Source organism: Dioscorea cayenensis, chromosome 14 (assembly GCF_009730915.1).
Source record: "Dioscorea cayenensis subsp. rotundata cultivar TDr96_F1 chromosome 14, TDr96_F1_v2_PseudoChromosome.rev07_lg8_w22 25.fasta, whole genome shotgun sequence".
NCBI lineage: Eukaryota > Viridiplantae > Streptophyta > Magnoliopsida > Dioscoreales > Dioscoreaceae > Dioscorea > Dioscorea cayenensis.
In genome coordinates this window covers 2,437,041-2,456,734 of record NC_052484.1, presented here as the reverse complement: position 1 = coordinate 2,456,734, position 19,694 = coordinate 2,437,041, and the positions used below count along the sequence as shown (strand labels likewise).

The 19,694-nt window shown below is 35.1% G+C and overlaps 2 protein-coding genes across 2 annotated transcripts; both read left to right on the top strand.

Moving 5' to 3' along the window:
* Positions 1 to 6,353: 6,353 nt before the first annotated feature.
* LOC120275602 lies at positions 6,354 to 7,114 on the top strand. Its single transcript, XM_039282226.1, has 2 exons — positions 6,354 to 6,562; positions 6,667 to 7,114. Exons 1-2 carry the CDS (start codon positions 6,354 to 6,356, stop codon positions 7,112 to 7,114), a joined length of 657 nt encoding a protein of 218 aa, XP_039138160.1.
* Positions 7,115 to 8,806: 1,692 nt separating this feature from the next.
* On the top strand, positions 8,807 to 15,273 carry LOC120275811. Its single transcript, XM_039282518.1, has 10 exons — positions 8,807 to 9,176; positions 9,265 to 9,327; positions 10,522 to 11,295; positions 11,997 to 12,122; positions 12,666 to 12,749; positions 13,680 to 13,739; positions 14,002 to 14,091; positions 14,266 to 14,558; positions 14,855 to 14,898; positions 14,973 to 15,273. The coding sequence occupies exons 1-8, from the start codon at positions 8,859 to 8,861 to the stop codon at positions 14,551 to 14,553; spliced, it is 1,803 nt and encodes a 600-aa protein (XP_039138452.1). The 5' UTR covers positions 8,807 to 8,858; the 3' UTR covers positions 14,554 to 14,558; positions 14,855 to 14,898; positions 14,973 to 15,273.
* The last annotated feature ends 4,421 nt before the right edge of the window (positions 15,274 to 19,694 follow it).

The window sequence follows — 19,694 nt, the reverse complement described above, 5'->3', positions numbered from 1 at the left end:
ATTGATAATTTTTCATTTTATTAATCAATCTTGCCACAATGCCTCTATTATCATTAGAATTCTCATCATCATTCACATTTTAGATTACCTCTAAAACTGAGTTCCACATAGAAATTAACTGTAATGTGATCCCCATTGTGTATCCCCTGGTCGTGCTAAGCCGAACTCTTGATTTTTTTTCCTTTGCTACTAAGTATCTCTCCTTTCTCCAATTGTTCAACCAATCTATCATGATGATGATGCAAAAGTTGGTCTCTCCTTTTTCATGATGCTCCAGTGGCATTAACAATTATATTAACATATTGAAAAAAATCACTCACAATTCGATTGTCTTTAGTAATGGCAATAATCACTAATTGTAATTGGTGAGCAAAGCAATGGACATATCTTGCATATAGATTTTCTTTTAAAATAAGTGTCTTCAAACCATTAAATTCACCCCGCATATTTGAAGCCTTATCATATCCTTGCCCTCTTAACCTTGAAAGAGACAACCCGTATTTAGCAAATAAATAATCAATGGAATTCTTTAAAGAAATAACATAAGTATCAAGCACATGAACTATAGCAAGAAATCTCTCTATCACATGTTCATTCTTATTCACATATTGCAAAACAACTCCCATTTGGTTCTTCATTGAGGCATCCCATGCTTCATCAATCATAAGGGAAAAATAATTATCCCCAACATCATCAACAATAAACATGTGTTATTTCTGATGCACAAGCATTTGCCAACTCCTTTTGAATTTTTGGAGAAGCCATTTGATTGTTTCTAGGGTATTTTGATTGATTATCTTCCAAACCTTTTCATTTGGTGGATATACCACTCAAGCAATTCAAGAAAATTGCTTTTGTTTAATAAGTCTGAGGATTCATCATTTCCACAGAAAGGTAAACCTTGCTTCAATAGAAAATTAGTCACGTCCAAAACCACCGCCATACTATACTCCAACCATGGATGTTGTTTATACCAAGCATTTTGAAAACTTCTTTTTTGTTTGTCATGATCTTTCAGTGGAAAATTGTGGCTAATTGGTTGACTAGGGCCTCTAGTCAAATATTCTCTTCTAATTTTATCTCTAATCCCAACATTGAAGTCTTCAATTGGTTTTTGAAGTCCAGGAGCATTGGATGACTCTTCACTCCTTGGTCAGTTAATCAAAAATTTATCCATGATCTATAAATAAATAAATAAAATAAACTCTTTAATTATAGACTATAAATAATATACAAAATATCAAGTACTCGGTGCTAACATCATTTCAATTCATTGAGGCATTTAAACAAAGTCATTGTAGGCATATCACAAAAATAAATTTACTATCCATGTTGTGTTTTTTCACTCATAAAAATTTATACATTCATTCGCATTTGAATTAAGAAGTAATACATGATAAAAAGAAAAAAAATCAAAATACTCACTATTATCTCTAACCAATATACAAAATTTGAAGCTGATGCTGTTGGTACTTGGTGTTTAAAGCTGTTGAAGTTCTGTTGAAGCTTGAGTATTCATAGAATCAAAGTTATGTCTAGTTAGTTAATATAGTTGAAGATTTGAGGGATAGATGGATGAGATTTCATCATCTCAATTCGTGTTTAAGTTCAAGGCAGTGTAAGATGGTTGGGTTGTGTCTATATGTATTAAAATGAGTCTGAACCAGCTATCCACTTTTTATATAGCTCTTCCACTACTGAACCAGCTATCCCCTTATTATAGAGCCTTTTCCACTTACTGAACCAGCCATCCACTTATTATATAACCTTTCCACTTAATAAACAAGCTATCCACTTATCATAGAGCTTTTACACTTATTGAACCAGTATTAAATAAAGTGTAATATTAACCCCGGAGTTGGGGATCCTAACCCCAGAGTTGGGGATGCTAACTCCAACTCTAGGGTTAATATTACACTTTATTTAATACTAAAGTGTAATGTTTATTTAAAATATATAAGATTAGAGGGAAGTTTAAAGTTTGAGATGGATGGATAAGATTTCATCATATCAATTTGTGTTTAAGTTCAAGGTTGTGTAAGGTGGTTACATTGAGTCAATAAGTATTAAAATGAGTCTGAGTCCTTGGATGAGTCTAGAAGTCTTTTGTATAAATATATATATATATATATATAACTGTTTTAAATGTTTTGATTGTTGAATGAATTCAGAGAGTAAAATTTGAGTATTACTGTTTATCTTGGTCTCCTCAGACTCCGAGCTCGACCCTGTCATCAATGGCGACACCAAAGGAGGGGCTAGTACTATGGCATCCTTGCCTGCTTGGGGACTTGGAGGGTGCCGGTTGCAAACCTGTGACCTTTATTGAGAAGAGGTTGGTATTACCAGCCAGATAAAAAGATCATCGAAGCTTAGGGTGGCTAAAGCCCTCACTAGCCCCTTCTTTGGTTCTGTCCCTATTAAGGGGTTTGCTCCACCTTTGTGCATAATCTTAATATAGCTTGTTCACATTTTGTAAAAAAAAAAAAAGCTAAATATTTAAATAATCACTCAACTATTTTGATACTCCTATTTGAGGTACTGTATTATAAAGAAAATTTAATTGAGTATCCTAACTTTAGTTTCATGTTTAATTAAGTCACTCTTGTTCACACCATTAACAGGAGGTTGACGTGGCATGACACATCACACAACTTATGCCACGCCATATCATTCAACTATGTTAAGTCATTTTTTTTGTATGAGATTTCTGTTAGGGCTGAAGACTTATATTGGCATTATATGATAAGCCAAGAGATGACAAAGGAATGTGATGTGACAATGATGACTTGGCAAAAAAGGAGAAGTGACAAGGAGGATGATTTGGCTAAACGCGTGATGACATGGCACATGAAATAATGTGGACTAGAAGATCTTGATGAGGGATTATGTTTAGAGATTTTCCTCTCATTGGTTTAATTGAAGAATAACTATTTTTGGAAGGAGCATAAAGATAAAAAGATCCTTATTAAAGGGCAAGTTTATCTTAGGTATGATTTTATCTATCTTTGTTAAGATTTGGGATGATAAATCATATCTTTGGTAAACTTCTTTTATGAAATGTCTATTTTTAAAAGAGAGGAATAATTAAATTGATTGGCAAGATCATAATAAAGATTGCATGAAACTTGGGTTAGTAAGAAGGCTATTTATCAACAGAGTCACTCAAGGATACAAGCCATATATGATGAGATGCTATTGAAGATTTGAAGACCCAAGCATGCAGGGGCGGAGTGACAGGAAGGGTAGGGGCGGCCGCCCCCCTATCGCCGACAGGGTCAGTGGACCCCGTGGCCAGAGAAGCCTTCCGCCCCCTTCCCCGCCAAGGTCGTCCCTCCTTTCTCGGTGGCCGACATCCCTCCTCAACTCCTCAGTCTCCTTTAAAGCTCTAAGACTCTAACCATGAGACTTCCCCCACTAATATCCGGTCATCCGCTTGGACCGCCAGGCGCCACCCACCTGCAGGCTGCAGCAGTGCAAGCTGCGCAACCAAAAGCGAGAACGTGGAGCCGCCGCTCACCAAGGAATGCTTTAGAATTGGGATTAACGATGATAATTGACAAGCAAGGTCTAATCACATTTAAAATGGCCAATAAAAATTTGAAATGTGTTACTTTGCAGCTGTAAAGATATCCGTTGGCGCATATCACGTGGTGTTACCATGTGTTATTAAATATTTTATATATATATATATATAGAGGATTCAGATTTTGTTAGTGTTGTTACAAACTTACAAAGTGATATTCTTTGAGTCTTTCTCATCCAATTTCATCCGTTTTGAAAGAGCTGTGAGCCTGGGAACAGACATCCTGAATTTTTCATTATAAACCAACACTTGCAACTCAAGTTATAATCCCCCATCTATTTTCTCTCCAACTTTTTTGATCTCTTTGTCCTGCAGGTGAATTTTTTTTTTTCAATCTTCTTATTTGTTTCCTTATTATTATTATTTGTTTGTCATTTATGAAATAATTTTTACAAAATTATTTGAAATGTTTATGAATTAAGATTGATTAATATAATATGTGGATTGATATCCTATTATTGATTATTAGATTTAGAGATGTGTCATGCAAATTGATATCATTAATTTAATTTATAGATTTGAGTGATATTAAGATTTACTAATAAATAAATTTATTTTAAAATTTATGCTCTTATTTTATTTATTGAATTCTAACTTATTGTTTCTCAAAAAATTTAAATTTATACTTTTTATTTTAAATAATAAATTTAAATGTATAACATATGGCCACTTATCATATTTCTTCAAAATAATTTTTTTAATTTAAAATACTATTTATAATTATTTAACTATAATTTATAACTATAATGATAAAATATAATTATTTTTTTGTCCTTATTGAATTTTAACTATCCCACTCATCATAATTGTATTAAATTAGATTTTTTTTTAATTTAAAATTAAAATATTATATACATTTATATAACTAGTATAAGTTATAACTATATATGTGGATAAAAAAATTATTTTATAATGATATATTGTAATTATGTTTTTATTTTATTTATTGGATTCTAACTTATTGTTCTCCAAATTTAAATTTATACTATAATTTTATTTTAAATATTATGAGTTAAGGTGTAAACCTAGTTCAATATGATTAGGAGAAACTGTCCAATTTAGTGTTACACATATTTGATTGAACAATTTATGAATTTATGATTTAGTTCATATCATTTAGATATTTAATTTGATCAATTTCATAGATATGGAGAGATTCTTTAAATCTATACCAAAAAGTATTGAAGCAAGAACGAATTCAACGTCTGATGCAAGTACTGTTGCATAAAAGAAAAGCCGTGTTGAGTTTGATCCAAGTGATATTATCGCCAGCCCAGGGCTTCGAAAACCAATTGAGGAATATGACACAGGAATAAGAGATCAAGTAAGGAGAAAGTATTTGTTAATGGGTCCATGTCAACCAGTTGGCCACAATTTTCCTAGAAAACAACAAGAAAAGATTTGAGAAGCTTTAAAGAAGTGTGGTTTCAGAAATTTGATTGGTTAGAATATAGTGTGGAGAAAGATGCAGCTTATTGTTTCTATTGTTATCTTTTTAAGCAGTCAATGGGAGATAAACTTGGGATTGATGCCTTCACAAAGACAGGGTTTAGCAATTGGAAAAAGGCCATGGAAGTTTTCACTGAGCATGTTGGTGGAGTTAATAGCAACCATAATAATGCAAGGTGACATTGTGAGGATTTCAAAAATCAGAGGCAAAGCGTGTCGCACATATTCTCTTATCATAGCAGAGAGATGGAGATTGCATATAGAGCTCGTGTCACTGCTGTTTTGCGTGTTGTTAGATTTCTTCTATTGCAAGGTCTTGCTTTTCGTGGACATGATGAATCTTCTAGTTCCACAAATAGGGGTAACTTTCTAGAGATGCTGAATTGGTATGGGGCGGAAGTTGAAAATGTTGGTCATGTGATTAATGAAAATCCTCTTGGAAATAATCAAATGACTTCTCCACAAATACAAAAAGAGTTAGTGAAGGCTTGTGCAGAAGAGACCACATAGGCCATTATTGATGAGATTAGAGATAGTCATTTCTCTATACTTCTTGATTAGTCTCGTGACAAATCAATAAAAGAGCAAATGGCTGTGATTGTGAGGTTTGTGAACAAGCAAGGCTGAGTAATTGAAAGATTTCTTACTGTTGAACATGTTGCCAATACTTCAGCCTCTTCATTAAAGAGCTTTGGATGGATTGTTTGCCCGTTGTGGTTTATCTATTTCTAGATTGAGAGAGCAGGGGTATGATGGAGCCTCTAATATGAAAGGGCAATTTAATGGGTTGAAGACATTAATTTTGAATGAAAATCCATTTGCTTTTTATGTTCATTGCTTTGCCCACCAATTGTAGTTGGTTGTCGTTTTTGTTGCTAAAGGCATTTTGGCTATTAGTGATTTTTTCAGCTATGTCACTATGATTGTGAAAATTGTGGAGGCTTCTTGCAAAAGGAGAGATGTGTTGCTTCAGAAGCACCATGATAAGATTGTGGAGAAATTGGAGAGAGGTGAAATCTTTTTAGGAATGAGCAAACATCAAGAGACTAATCTTGCAAGACCTGGTGATACTCGGTAGGGCTCACATTACACAACTTCAATCTGGCTATTTACTATATGGGAGTCGGTATTAGAGGTGTTAGAGAATGTGTGTAATGATGGGAATGTTGCAGAACAAAGAGGCATAGCATCGGGTTTGATACAAAGGATGGAGAGTTTTGAATTTATATTTATCTTGCATCTGATGATCAAAGTATTGGGATTAACTAATAACTTGTCAAAAGCCTTGCAGCAGAAAGATCAAAACATTGTTAATGTAATGGGGTTGATTGTAAATGTGAAAGAACTTATGCAAGACTTGAGAGAAAATGGATGTGGTACATTTTTAGAAGAAGTCAGGAGCTTCTGTGTTGCAATGTCAGTTCAGTGCCTAATATGGAAGATAGTATACCAGTTTGAGGTCGTTCGAGACGTGGAGGGCAATTGGTTACTTATTACCATCATTATCATGCGGAGATCTTTATTGCCGTAATTGATTTATTTACTACTGAGATGAATAACCGATTTAGTGAAACTTCTATAGAGTTATTAAGATGTATTGCTTGTCTTGATCCAAGAAACTCTTTTTCCAGATTTGATCATGGTATGCTTGTTCGACTTGCTCAAATTTACTCTAATGATTTCTCCACATCCGATCGTCTTATCTTGAAAGAGCAACTTTGCATATATATTCATGATGTGAGAAGAAATTCTGATTTTTCAAATTGTCATGATCTTGCAAGTCTTGCTGTGAAGATGGTTCAATTTGATAAACATTTGACTTTTCCATTGGTTTATCGCCTTATCGAATTGGCATTGATCTTACCGGTGGCAACAGCAACAGTTGAAAGAGCATTCTCAGCAATGAATATCATCAAAACAGATTTGCGAAACAAAATATGCTATGAATGGTTGAACAATATGATGGTTTGCTATATTGAGCAAGAAATGTTTGCTAAAATTGATGAAGACATAATATTGCAATGTTTTCAAAACATGCAAAATCGAAGGATTCAACTCCCTCCTCGCTCCTCGCAGTAATTAAAGGTATTTTTGTTTTGTATTTTAAAATAATTTTCTTAGTGTATTATTTGAATTTTTTATTTATAAAATTTTGTTATTTGAATTAAATTTGCAACTCCCCCTCTCTCTCTTCCCCTCTCTTGTAATTTCTGGCTCCGCCACTGCAAGCATGGATGATTGGAGATCTTGCTTGGAAGATATTGAAAGGCTAAACTTGGATGAGAGAAGATTAAATTTAGTAACAATATATTGGTGGATCAATTGAAGATCATAGTAGAAGACCAAACTTGGACAAAGTTTGGAAAGAAGATCAGGAGATTTTTTGTAGCCATCTTTGGTGAGATGGTGTTCTGGCCTTGGTGGATGCAACCCTCGGGAGAGGGGTTTGCTGAAATGACGTGAGGAAAGAAGCAGTTGCAGGCAGGAGGAGCTCGAGACGAGTCAACTGCTACGAAGCGAACTGAAGGAACCGGGAGGGTTGAAGGTGTCATAAGTTCCATTGCAACTGGGCTAGAACTCAATCATGTTCAGCAAGGTGGGTAGTGTTGTAATTGGGTGTTGTAACATCTAACTTTAGAAGGTGTCCAAGTTAGGAAGTCACGAAGAAGTCTAAAAGAGGAGGATCTATTGGGACGTTGGTGCGTATATAAGATTTCTTGCTTGAAGATTTAGGACGAGCCACGCGAGAGAGACCTTTTGGAGAGGGTGGGCATAGGGCAATCTTAAAAGTTTCTTTGTATTGAGTGAGTGAGGGAGTGTTTAATATTTACTCTATCACCTCTTCTAGTGGATTGTTTCTCTAAGCTTGGCTCCCCAAATGTAGGCAAGACTTTGCCGAACTGGGTAACTATCTTGAGTGCCTCCTTATCTTAGTTGTGTGATTGTATGAGTTATTATTGTGAGTTTGAGAAAATAATTTCACACACCTACCCCTTTAGAATTAATAATTTCAATTTATATTTGAAGCTGAATTGCCCTTAATTATATTACCAAACCTTTAATTATATTATCAACTTAAAATCACCTAATATTAATATATTATTATGCCATATGGCATGACCAAATTGTGTGAGGTGTTGTCCCACTTCAACCTTCCATTAATGGTGTGAGTATGAGTGATTCAATGAAACGTGAATTTAATATTTGGATACTCAATTGAATTTTTTTTATAATTTAGTTATTTAAATAGAAATATGTTGGATGATTATTTAAATAATTTATCAAAAAAGGTTTGAGTGCTACATTTTATGTGATTTTTTAAAAAAAAAATTGAGAGATTTTTGTATTTATTTTTCCAAAAAAAAGTGTACGGTTTTCAAAAAAATTCCTGAAAATCAAACTTTATTTGTCTGAAATTAATTTTTTTCCCAAAATTTCTTAAATTTAAGAGATTTTTTTACTTTATTATTATTTTTGGAACTTTGGGAAAAAAAAGGAAAAAAAGACACTCTATTTTCCTAACATTAAGAATATTTTTTTTCCAAATTTTTTGAAAATTGAGGGATATTTTTAAATTTTTTAAAAAAATTTGAATTTTCATATTTTGAAAAAAGGGGATAAAAAAATCAGGATTTATTTTTTAAAAATATGCTAAAAGTCACACTTTATTTGCCTAAAATTAATAATAATTATTTTTAAAAAATTTTAAAATTTTTTTCCAATTTCTATAAAAGTCCCTCAAATTTATTTTCTCAACCAAAGCCTAAACCCTTCTCCACCTTTCGACCGGGATCCCGACGACGGCGGAGCCTCGCCGGCGGCGATGAGGAAGCGGCGGTTCACGCAGGTGGCCAGCTCCAGCGACGACGAGGATGACAAGCCCAAGCGCCAAACCGATGGCGCCGACGATCGTAGCAGGAAGAGGAGGGCGAGGGCGCTCAGAGACGAAGATGAGGACGATGAGAAGCAGCCGAGCAAAGCTAGAGGCGGTGGAGGCGATGGGGAGGATGAGGAAGAGGAGGAGGAGGCCGTGCAGGAGGATGCCAAGCCGATTGGTGACCCTGTGAGGGTTTCCGGCAAGGGGAGGAAGAAGAAGAATCACTACGCATCGTTTGAGTACGATGGAAACGTCTTCCAGCTTGTGAGAGTTTTTCAGTAACGGATTATGCTTTTGGTGATTGTTTTGTTTGAGGGTTTATTGAGGTTTATTGGATCGTTTTGGTTTGCAGGAGGATTCGGTGCTGTTGTCTCCTGAGGATAAGGGACAGAAACCCTATGTTGCTATCATTAAGGTAATGGCTGCCATTGATTTATGAATTTAGTGCTTTTGATTAAATTTAGAGGAATTTATCTGGCTCAGGTAGTTCTATCTGCCTGCAAGTGTGAAAAGTTAGGGTTTTGTAATGTTCTGACTTTATTGATAACATTTCGTGCATCACTCATGTAAAGTTTGTGCATAAATCAGTCCTTTTCATTTATGCTTTATAGAAATGGTTCTTATTTGTGGCATTTCATGTGATTGAGTTGAGTGTTCATGGAATTTATCTGGCTCAGGTAGTTCTATCTTCCTGCAACTATGAAAAATTAGGATTTGGTATTGTTTGGACTAAAATATTTACCATTTCGTGCATCATTGATGTTGGGTTTGCGCATAAATTGATCGTCTTCATATATGCGCTATAGAAATGATTCACAACTTCAGATTATGGTATTTTATGCTATTGATTTGAGTGTTCATGGATTCAATTTTTTCTGTATGCATATTCGATTACAATTTCATTTCTTGCCAAACAAGACTTTGTTTCACTTTTCCATCTAGGCAATTGTTACCACTTATTTACTTCTGCTTTTGATTTGGAAGATAAATTTAGTGAGATTCTGAATTGGTTGTGGGAATTTCTCTGGTATAGATTGTTTTATCTGCCTGCAATTTTGAAAAAATGGAGCATCCATTATTTTAGCCAAAATTTTAACATATATCACTAATTAAAGTTTTGGACAAAGATCACCCTGCTTCATATATACTCTATAAAATGCTGTTGAGTTTAGGATTGTAAATGTTATTCATCTGAGTGTTCGTGGATTCATTGTTTTCAATTCCATCTTCAATTACTAGGTTATGACAGCATGTTTAAACCTAGTTTCTTTCTCAACAAAACTTATGTTATTTTTTCTTTGAATGTAATGGCTACCGTTTATTTACTTCTGCTTTGAATTGGACTAAGAGGAATTTCTGGTATAGTCCTATCTTTCCATCTGCAATTTTGAAAGAAAAAATCCGTTAGTGACTGCTTTGCACTTGGGCTTGCATGTAAACTAAACTTGCAATGTGCCCACTTTATACCAAAGAGGCCCTTTAAGTCTGCTTGTTGCTTTGTCATGCCTGGTTTTTTCAGTGTTTTGCATATTATTGTAGCCTATTCTTGAGATATTGTTGATTCCATTGTTTTCCTTGAATTTCATTCTTTTTTATCTTTTTATTGCAGGACATTACTCAAGATATTGATGGCAATATGATGGTTACTGGGCAGTGGTTTTACCGCCCTGAGGAAGCAGAGAAAAAAGGGGGCGGGAGTTGGCAAACTCGAGACACTAGGGAGCTCTTTTATAGTTTTCATTTTGATGATGTTCCAGCTGAATCTGTTATGCACAAATGTGTTGTTCATTTTATTCCTCTACACAAGCAACTGCCACTGCGTTCACAGTTTCCAGGTTTTATTGTGCAAAGAGTTTATGATGCTGTCCAAAAACGGCTCTGGAAGTTAACTGATAAAGATTATGAGGATACCAAGCAAAATGAGATTGATGTGCTTGTTCAGAAAACACGAGATCGAATGGGAGAGCTTCCTGATATTGAGACAACAGAGGAGACTTCTGCCCAGCAGGATGAGCAGCCAAGCTTGAAGAGTAAATGGAATCTCAGGAGGAAAAGTATCCATCCTATTGATGTTTCCCGGGATGATATAAGCACAAAATCTGATCAATCACTGAAAGCAGAAACACCTGGGAGCTGTACCAGCGATGTTTCAGAGTATCATGCAATTTTAGCTAAGCGGAAAGCATTAACTGGTGATCCTTATCGTGATAAATGGTTAGAGAAGCTTCTGCAAGGAATTAAGCTAGTATGCAACTCAAAGGATGATGCAGGGGTAGTTGATAGGCAAAAGAGTGATGGAGATCATGGCAAACCAAAAGTAACCAGCAATGATGGTGTAGTGCCCTCTGTGCCTGGTGGGACACCTAAAATCAGTGCTTTGGATGTAAGTGATAGCGCATTTCCCCTTGCTGTTCTAATTATCATAAACATTCTTACTAAATGATCAGTTTTTAGGGAAAAAGTATTTGTGGTTTGCATGCTTGTTTAGTTCATATTAGAGGTTGTAGGCAAAAACTGCTGCTGTAAAAAATGCTGGTTCTGACAAGCAGAGAATGAGCTTATTATCTCAAGTTATTGATCTTTTTACTGTGCTACCTTACTGTCTTTTGTTTACATATTATCATGTTTCTGTGAACCAACTTTTTGTTCCGATACACTTTTGTGATATCTTTATTCATGCATGTATAATGCACCATTTTATTTTAAGAGAACAACTATCTGATACTTTGTGATGCAGTTTTGATGCCTGTTGTTGCTTATCTTTTGTTCTGTTTTTTTCCGCTTTGCTTTCCTGTATATACGGTAAATGTCCCACACCAAGCTACACATGAACTTCTTTAATATGTAAGAACAGAAATTTGTGATTATTGGTATTTGGTAATTATTGTTCTTGCTTTTTGGCAATGGTAGATGAATTGTGGGTGTAGAGATCATATAAATATTCAAGCCATTAATATCTGAGGGTTCTTGTCTGCTTCATGTTTTGGATCTTTCTTTATGCAAGTACTGTGCATGCTACTGCTTTTGTTGATATTTGAATTATATAATATAAGAAAATGAAGTTCTTTTGTTGATGCTCACTAGGCTGAAAGCCTGCCTGATGCTGCCATTGAAGCAGTGACCACACTGGAGAAAGTTTCATATGAAGCTCTTGGTTCTGATTTTCAGAAGTATAATCAGAAAATGCGCAAGTTAGATTTTAATCTCAAGGTAAGGATACTTTTGACATTCAGGTTAGTTGTTGCATTAGTAATTATCTTGTCTTTATGTGAATTTCTTGTTTCAGTAAATGGCATCACTTTACTAGATAACAGTCATCTGATTTCTATAAGTTCACATGCATCCATGTTTTTCTTTTTGACTGGTTACTTATTATTTGAGTTAGTTCTTAGAGGATTTGATGCACATGTGAGTTTTTTTTTTCAGTTTTAAATTGCATGTTTTTCTAGCCTGTGAATAGCATTCAATAAAATAATTCTTACTAACTTTGACTTATGGAGAATCTGCCCTGTAATCCCAGACTCCATTAAAATCAGGAGATCCATTCATTGTTGGGCTACCTAAAATGTATTTTAGGACTTGTGATGTGTTTTAGATTAGATATCAAGGCATGCAAAAAGCTGCTCCCCTGTTAGGCTTAGATAAATTTAAAATTTGTCTTGATGCACACAGGATCCTGGCAAAATAGATTGTCAAGGTATATGTTCCTTGAGGCACAGGTGATTCTTGAGCTAATCTATAAAATTTATGCAGAATAATGCGTTACTGGCTAGACGCTTACTGAATAAAGAGTTGGAACCGTCTGTTATTATCAATATGTCGCCCAATGAACTAAAGGTACGTCTGTTTTCTTCAACTCATAACTACAACCATCTCATGCTTCCACCTCTCTGATTGCTGCTTGTTTACTGTTTGGTTGTTTTCCTATGATTTCAAATACTGATCAGAGTATGTATGCATACAATCAAAAGATATTGGCATACCTAATGAATTTATGGCAGGTGCTTATGGTTAGTCCTTAAAAAAAAATGAAATTTTCATATGATAGCTTTATCCGGAGAAGTTCTGCCTCCTGTAAAACAACTATTAAGGAGAAAATGATTGTGGATTTTTAACAGCGCACAAACTTCATGATTAACCATTAATTGTGTAAAAAATGTTGCATGTTCATTGGTGATGGGTTAGAGTCCGGATGAGGTTCTATTCCTTGGAACTAGAATTTGGGCCTGTAAGATAAACTATTATGGTGATTGCAAAGGAAACAATACCAGCTTAAGAAAATCTCATTGATTTCCGGGAAAAGAGAAGAAGAAAATTGAGAAGAGAAAGCCAGAAAATAAATTAGTTTGATTGTCAAGACTCAGTTCTTCTAGCACTACTTAATACGTAATAAAACCAAACTAATCAAACAAATCTATATTGAATTACAAGGTAAGCCATCATACATGCAAATTAGGCCAGATTGAGTATTTTTTTTAGAATGCCTGCATATCAGGTTGGATTTATCATATTTTTTCTTTAATTATCTCTCCTAGCCACAGACAAGCAATTTAGAACTGAAGGTTCAGGGTCCATCTAAAAGGTTGGACATGTGTATGCTACTCCATGAAATCTATCCATGCATTCAGTTGACAAAATTTGGTATTGGACCTAATGGTTCTGGATAGGAAACTTACAATTTTTAAAATGCTTGGTTTTGTGACTAATTTCCGACCTTTGTTTATATAACTGTTCACTAACTGCTAGCTACCCTATTGAGCATTGCAGGATGGTTTAACTGCACAGGAGAAAGCAACCAAGGAGCCTGAAAAGTCAGACCAAATGCAGGTTAAATATTCATTCTCATCAGAACATTATTGTGAATATTTTTATACTTATGTTCAAATGTTATTTAAAGAGAGAAGCATAAACAACATGAAAGCATCAGAATGGATGCTAGTTGAAACAAATATCTCACATCCAAATAATAGGGTTATTAATTAATCTTGAGAGAACAAATTGTGTTTATGGCTGAAAACATCAATTTCTATCTGCAACATTCTCTTTTATGAGCTTTGTTCTAAACATCCTTCTTGGCTTATGTGACCAGATGACTGATGCCCGGTGTTCAAGATGTATGGAAAAGAAAGTAGGTGTTGCTGACATTATACAGGCTGGAGGACTTGGTGATCGTTATCAGGTTGAGCAGATTTTTTATCTTTTGAGTGTCAAACGAGATTCATCCTTCTATTTTTCATCGAAATAACGTTTTAGCATTAATTTTCGTTTCTGGATTTGTCTGAGTATCATCGCCAATACGTTACATTTACATTCTTCTGTTATCTTTTTTTCTTTCTTTTGTTCGACAATCCAGCTGGAGTGCATTGCATGCGGACACACATGGTATGCATCTCGAGATGCTATCTCTTCATTAACAATAGATACCCCCACTGTTGTTGGAAATGTGGGTACTGCACCATGGGCCACTGCCAAATTTGAGAATGTAGCGAAAAAGCTGGTGAGTCCCCGGGAATCACAGAAGCCAGGGGCCGACTATTTTCACAAGTCAACCACAGCATACATGCCTGTTTTGGAAACTCAAAAATCATTTAACAGACCAAAGAATGAATCAAAACCCCCAGCAGCAGATGATGCACAATGATCAAGGTCTGTAACCCTTTATAATTTGCAGTGCAAAGATGTGCATCCAGTGAGCTTTGCCAAGCTTCTCAAATTTGTAAATCTGTACAGCTATCTTTTGAAATGAACTGTTGTAGGTCTCTATACAAAGCAATTGGTCATTCTGCATGTAAAATTGTGCATGATAATTTACTGCTTAAAATGTTTTTGAGAGTTGGGAAATTCTTTTTTTGCCCAAAATTCCATTTGAAGATTATTTGCTTACATTGTGAACCCTACTTCTGATTGATGTCAAAATGTTTGCTGCATGAGTTTCTTTACAGGATGAATTTCGACTGTTGCACAGTCAAGTGATGTTCTGGTCCAGGTACATTGTTCACTATTGTTTTCTTTCCCTTTGTATTTCCTGAATACTGATAACAAATACTTCTTCATTTTCAGATGCTTTCCATTTTTGTTGATGAATGCTTTAAAGGATAGATGACAAGGCTGGTCACCTTCAAATGGTATATCTGTCTTTCAATTCAATATATTTTTGTGCATTGCTAAATAGAAGTCGATAACATCTCAGTTCGATTTTCAGTTGTAAATTCTGTAAGTTAGCTCAGAGATTTTACAACACTTAATGGATTATAAGTTTTAGCGATAACACAATTGGATTGATTTCATAAATAAGTGTAGTTTTATGTCAATGTAGAAAAAACCGGTTTTTCTAATTTGGTCGGACATTTATATTTTATCATATTATTTGAGTTGATTTTAACCCTATATGATTATCATTTTTATTTGTCAGTTTAGATCAATTATGCTCATGGATGTTGTGGAAAAAAAAATCTATAAATTCTGTACTTAATAAAATGTATAGGCCATATACCATTATTTTTATTTTTATTGTTTCGGGAATTACTGAATTTTAAGAATATAAATGAGGGAGTGTGTTGTTGTTACGTTTGGTATGAAAGTTATGAAATTATTTTCAAGAATTATTATTTGTTTTAATTGTTACCAGCTTTGCTATTTGCTCCTTTGTCTTTGCATCTTTTCTTTTCATTGTAAGGGACAAAGTCAGGTTACATCTAGACGACTGGATTGGGTTCATGTTGGACTCGGTTCATAATTATTAAAATTTAAATTTGTCCAAGCCTGGCCCTGCCTAAAAATATTAGTTTTGACTCTCAGAATCCGCTTGAATTTGATGACTTTTAACCAAGGCGTGCCCAAACCCGCTCAAATAGTTTTTTTTATCAAATAATAAATAAGTTATAAAAAAAAAAATTTAGTAATAATATTAATCTATGAACATGGTCAAATATTATTCTACGGCAAAATTTTTCCGGAAGTCACTTAACTTTACTATAGTATCAATTTGGTCATCGAAGTTTAATTTGAATCAATATAGTCACTATTCTTTAATTTGTTTTCACCGGTTGGTGACTGGCCATATTCCGGTCGCCCTTGGCTTATGTGGCACCCAAAAAATCTGAGAATGGGCAACTCAGCATGCTTACTTGGCCAGTCCTCGTCAGCAGGTAAATTTAAAAAAAAAAAAAAAACTAATGCCACATGTGTTTGAAGTCTCCATGTCATCTTCATCTTCTCCATTTTGCTTGAAACCATGAGGTTAGACAATGGCCTTCCGTGGGAGATGTTGAAATCGTGAGGTTTTCTGAAGCACCGAAATGCTCTCGCAATGGAGGAGGATTATGGCCAAGGACCTCCTACCCTAGTTAGGTCACATTGGAGGAGGATCAACATCTTGGCTTTATGGGGCTAATCCTTCTTATTATGGATGTGTGAATAAATATGGTCTGGATTGTTAACACTTTCATTGAATGTTCTGATGTTTCTGGAATTGTATATCAGTTTTGGTTTGAAATGATGTCAGCTTCCAGGGCATTGATACGAATTTTTTACGGATTTTTTTTTTCAGTTAATTTTGTTTCGTCCATTGATACGAATTATTCTTTTATTTGGATGAATGGTATTTTGTTTGGATGGTCAGTTTGTTTATTACAACTTGTTGTTAGTTTTGTGAAAATGAAAGTGATATGCAGAGAAGGGATGGTTTGTTTGTTTGTTTGTTTGGATGGTGAGTGTGAACTGATGCAAGAGTTGAGATTGAGAAGGGCAGCCGCAGCCAGCGCAGCAGCAAAGGCAAACCTGGAGAAAATTGATAGGGGTATAATGAATGAAGGAAGGACAGGAAATTGTTTGCTCTAATCACTCTCTTATTCACTAACTTGTCCTTCTCGTTCGCTTCTTCTCTCCCACTCTTCTTCCCATCCGTTCTTAAAATTTCCCTGAATTATATGAAAACGTGTGCGAGATACGCATCAGGAACAGTATGAACCTGGTCAGTGTGAATAGTACAAACCTGGTAATTGAGAGGGGAGAATAAAGACAGATGAATAAGAAAGAAAATTACATGAGTAACCAAAAGATTTTAATTTTTCTTAGTAGACAGGGAATGCATGTTTTAACAAAATTGGTGAAATATAACCCAGCTACATTGTTTCTGATATTCAATAGCAAACATTGAGTGTACTTCCTCCAGGTGGTACCCAAAATTTTCTTCTCATTGCATCTTTTTGTATTTCTTCACCATCCTTATCTTTCCTTTGATGCTTCAATACTTGAAATCTTGAAGTAGTTTGTGCAGCTTGTTTGGCATTATGTTGTGGCTTTGTATTTAGGGTACCCTTGCCTCCTATGAGTTTAATTTTTTGCCTTCTTATCACTGTTTTGTTTCCAGGTTCTGACCCCATGTCTTAACCTGTGTTAGATGCATGAGGCACCTGCAACAAATAGGGAAACCAAAATTAATTTATATGATTATCAGTATAAGACTATTCAGTATTTGCTATCATTTCTGCCAAACCTGTGAGATGAGAACTTCAAATGGATGAGTTACATCATTTTGGTTGTACTCTGTTGTTGATAATTTAAAGTCAAAACATGGCCAAAAAGCAACAGAAAAAATGGTTGGATGAAACTTTTAAGAATCTAAATTTTATATTAACTAAAGGATTTGAGAACCTTAAAATTGACATTTCACATACCAGCACATTTCTCTGATTGTGTGCATCTTATGACAGAAGGAACCTTTGAAATATAATGTGTCACAAGCTTGTTAACTTTGGGGAAAAAATTAACTGCCTTGAATTAGTTGATAGAAGAATATACCTGAGTACTTGTTCGTGCATGTGTATTAATGTGTATTAGTTCAGTTTGGATCCCACCAATGAGGTCATCAACCTTACAGATTTTTTTATTTCAGTCAGTCAGTAAGAAGCAGAGGTGATACCGCCATGAGCATTTACCAAAAAATTGAAAAAGTATCAAGAGAAGGTACCATTGTGAAATGATTATGCAGATTCTGGCTGTCAATATCATCCATAGGGTTACGTTGGCTTGCTCCACTTGTTTGTCCATCTTGCTTGTTCAATGTAGTTGATTTTTTTTTCCTGTCAATAAAAAATGTCACATGCTGAAATTAACATCATGGAAAAACAACATCAATTATTAATTAATTGGCATAACAATTGGACACATGTTTACCTTCACACCACCATGGAATCTTTTGTTGTGCCCTGCAGCTCCACAAATAGAGCACTTAATGGTCACACTTTTTTTGCTGACCCTACCATTAGTGAAGCCTTTGGTTTCTTCACCCAACTCTCCTGACCAGTGTCATTCTACCTCTTCTTTTGCTAATTGGTTGAGGAGGTATCATAGGCCCTTGATCACTCTTGGGCCATGCATCCTTATCATGAGTGGGGGATAAGGTGTGGCCATAGATGTCCATGTAAGTACTAACCTTGTAACAACTATGCAGGTAATTCTCTACTCTATCATTGTTGTAGAATATTACTGAAATGGCATGGGAGCATGGCACACTAGTCAACTGCCATTTCCTGCGTGAACATGTAGCCCTAATCTTGTCCACCACAAACTGACCATCTGGTCCCAGGACCTGGTATTGATCTCCTCCAGACCAAGTTATACTATACAAGAAACTTGATTGCTTCAACTTCTCTATTTTCTTCATTATCCTAGGACAATGCAAAGTTGTGCATTTCTTCATTGAGTCCCTTCTTTTCTGAATTCTTATCATTAATTGAGTTCTAATAATCTTGTTCATTGTTACTATTCCTTTAATTCTTGCCTCAAGGATATGCTTATTAAAATATTCACACATGTTGTTTAAAAGTATATCACACTTGAATTTGGGCTGAAAATGTGACCTTGTCCAATGCTTAGGATCTATCTTCTTCATATAGTCATATGCACCTCGGGACATGTCCTTTAACCTAACCATAGCCTTTTCAAAGGCAGGGAGAGATGTTGCAGTTGCACATGCCTAAAGTTGATCCTTTAATGCCTTTCCTCTGAAATTCTTTCTGAAGTTTCTGTGGATATGTCTAACACAGAACCTGTGTTCACTATCTGGGAATAATTCCTAAATGGCAGGTAGTAAACCCTAGGAATGCAAATGTGAATGGAGCACCATCAACTAATTGAATCATGGAAAGATAAAGACAATAGAATGAAAAATAAAAGCAAACAAAATAAAGATTTCATCATAGAACTAATCACTTACATGGTATGAGGACATTCAATAACATCCAACAGATCAATGCATATCTAACAGAAACAACAAGATTCAACAAGATTCAACAAGATTGATACAAACATCCAATTGTAGAAGCCTAACCTTTTGCCTATTTGACATGAAGGCCCAGTGGTTACTGTTGTTGATCTGCAAATCTGCTGCCAAGTGTTGAAGGAACCACACCCAATTATCTTTGTTCTCTTTCCCCACAGTTGGCCAGGCAATGGGGTAGATGCAGTCAATTGCATCTATCCCCACTGCTGACAATAGCTGACCACCATATTAACCCTTTATGAAGCAGCCATTATGGAGATCACTTGTCTACATCCTGCCAGGAAGCCTTTCTTGAGAGGAGATAGACAGATGTACATGTGTTGGAATACTCCTGCGTCACACTTGAATTTTATTGTTGATTCAAGGTTAGTCTTTAACAGTTCTAACTTGTAATCATAAAGTCTTGTCCACTGTGATTGCTCATCACCATCAATGAGCCTTGACACAGATTGGCAAGCAGGATGTATTACATTAATTCACAACTGGTAAGACATGTT

Coding starts and splice junctions, on each gene's coding strand:
- LOC120275602 (XM_039282226.1), top strand. CDS start 6,354: ATGGGGTTGATTGTAAATGTGAAAGAACTTATGCAAGACTTGAGAGAA. Junction 6,563..6,666: donor ATGCGGAGATCTTTATTGCC/GTAATTGATTTA, acceptor CTCTTTTTCCAG/ATTTGATCATGGTATGCTTG.
- LOC120275811 (XM_039282518.1), top strand. CDS start 8,859: ATGAGGAAGCGGCGGTTCACGCAGGTGGCCAGCTCCAGCGACGACGAG. Junction 12,750..13,679: donor TGTCGCCCAATGAACTAAAG/GTACGTCTGTTT, acceptor TGAGCATTGCAG/GATGGTTTAACTGCACAGGA. Junction 13,740..14,001: donor AAAAGTCAGACCAAATGCAG/GTTAAATATTCA, acceptor TTATGTGACCAG/ATGACTGATGCCCGGTGTTC.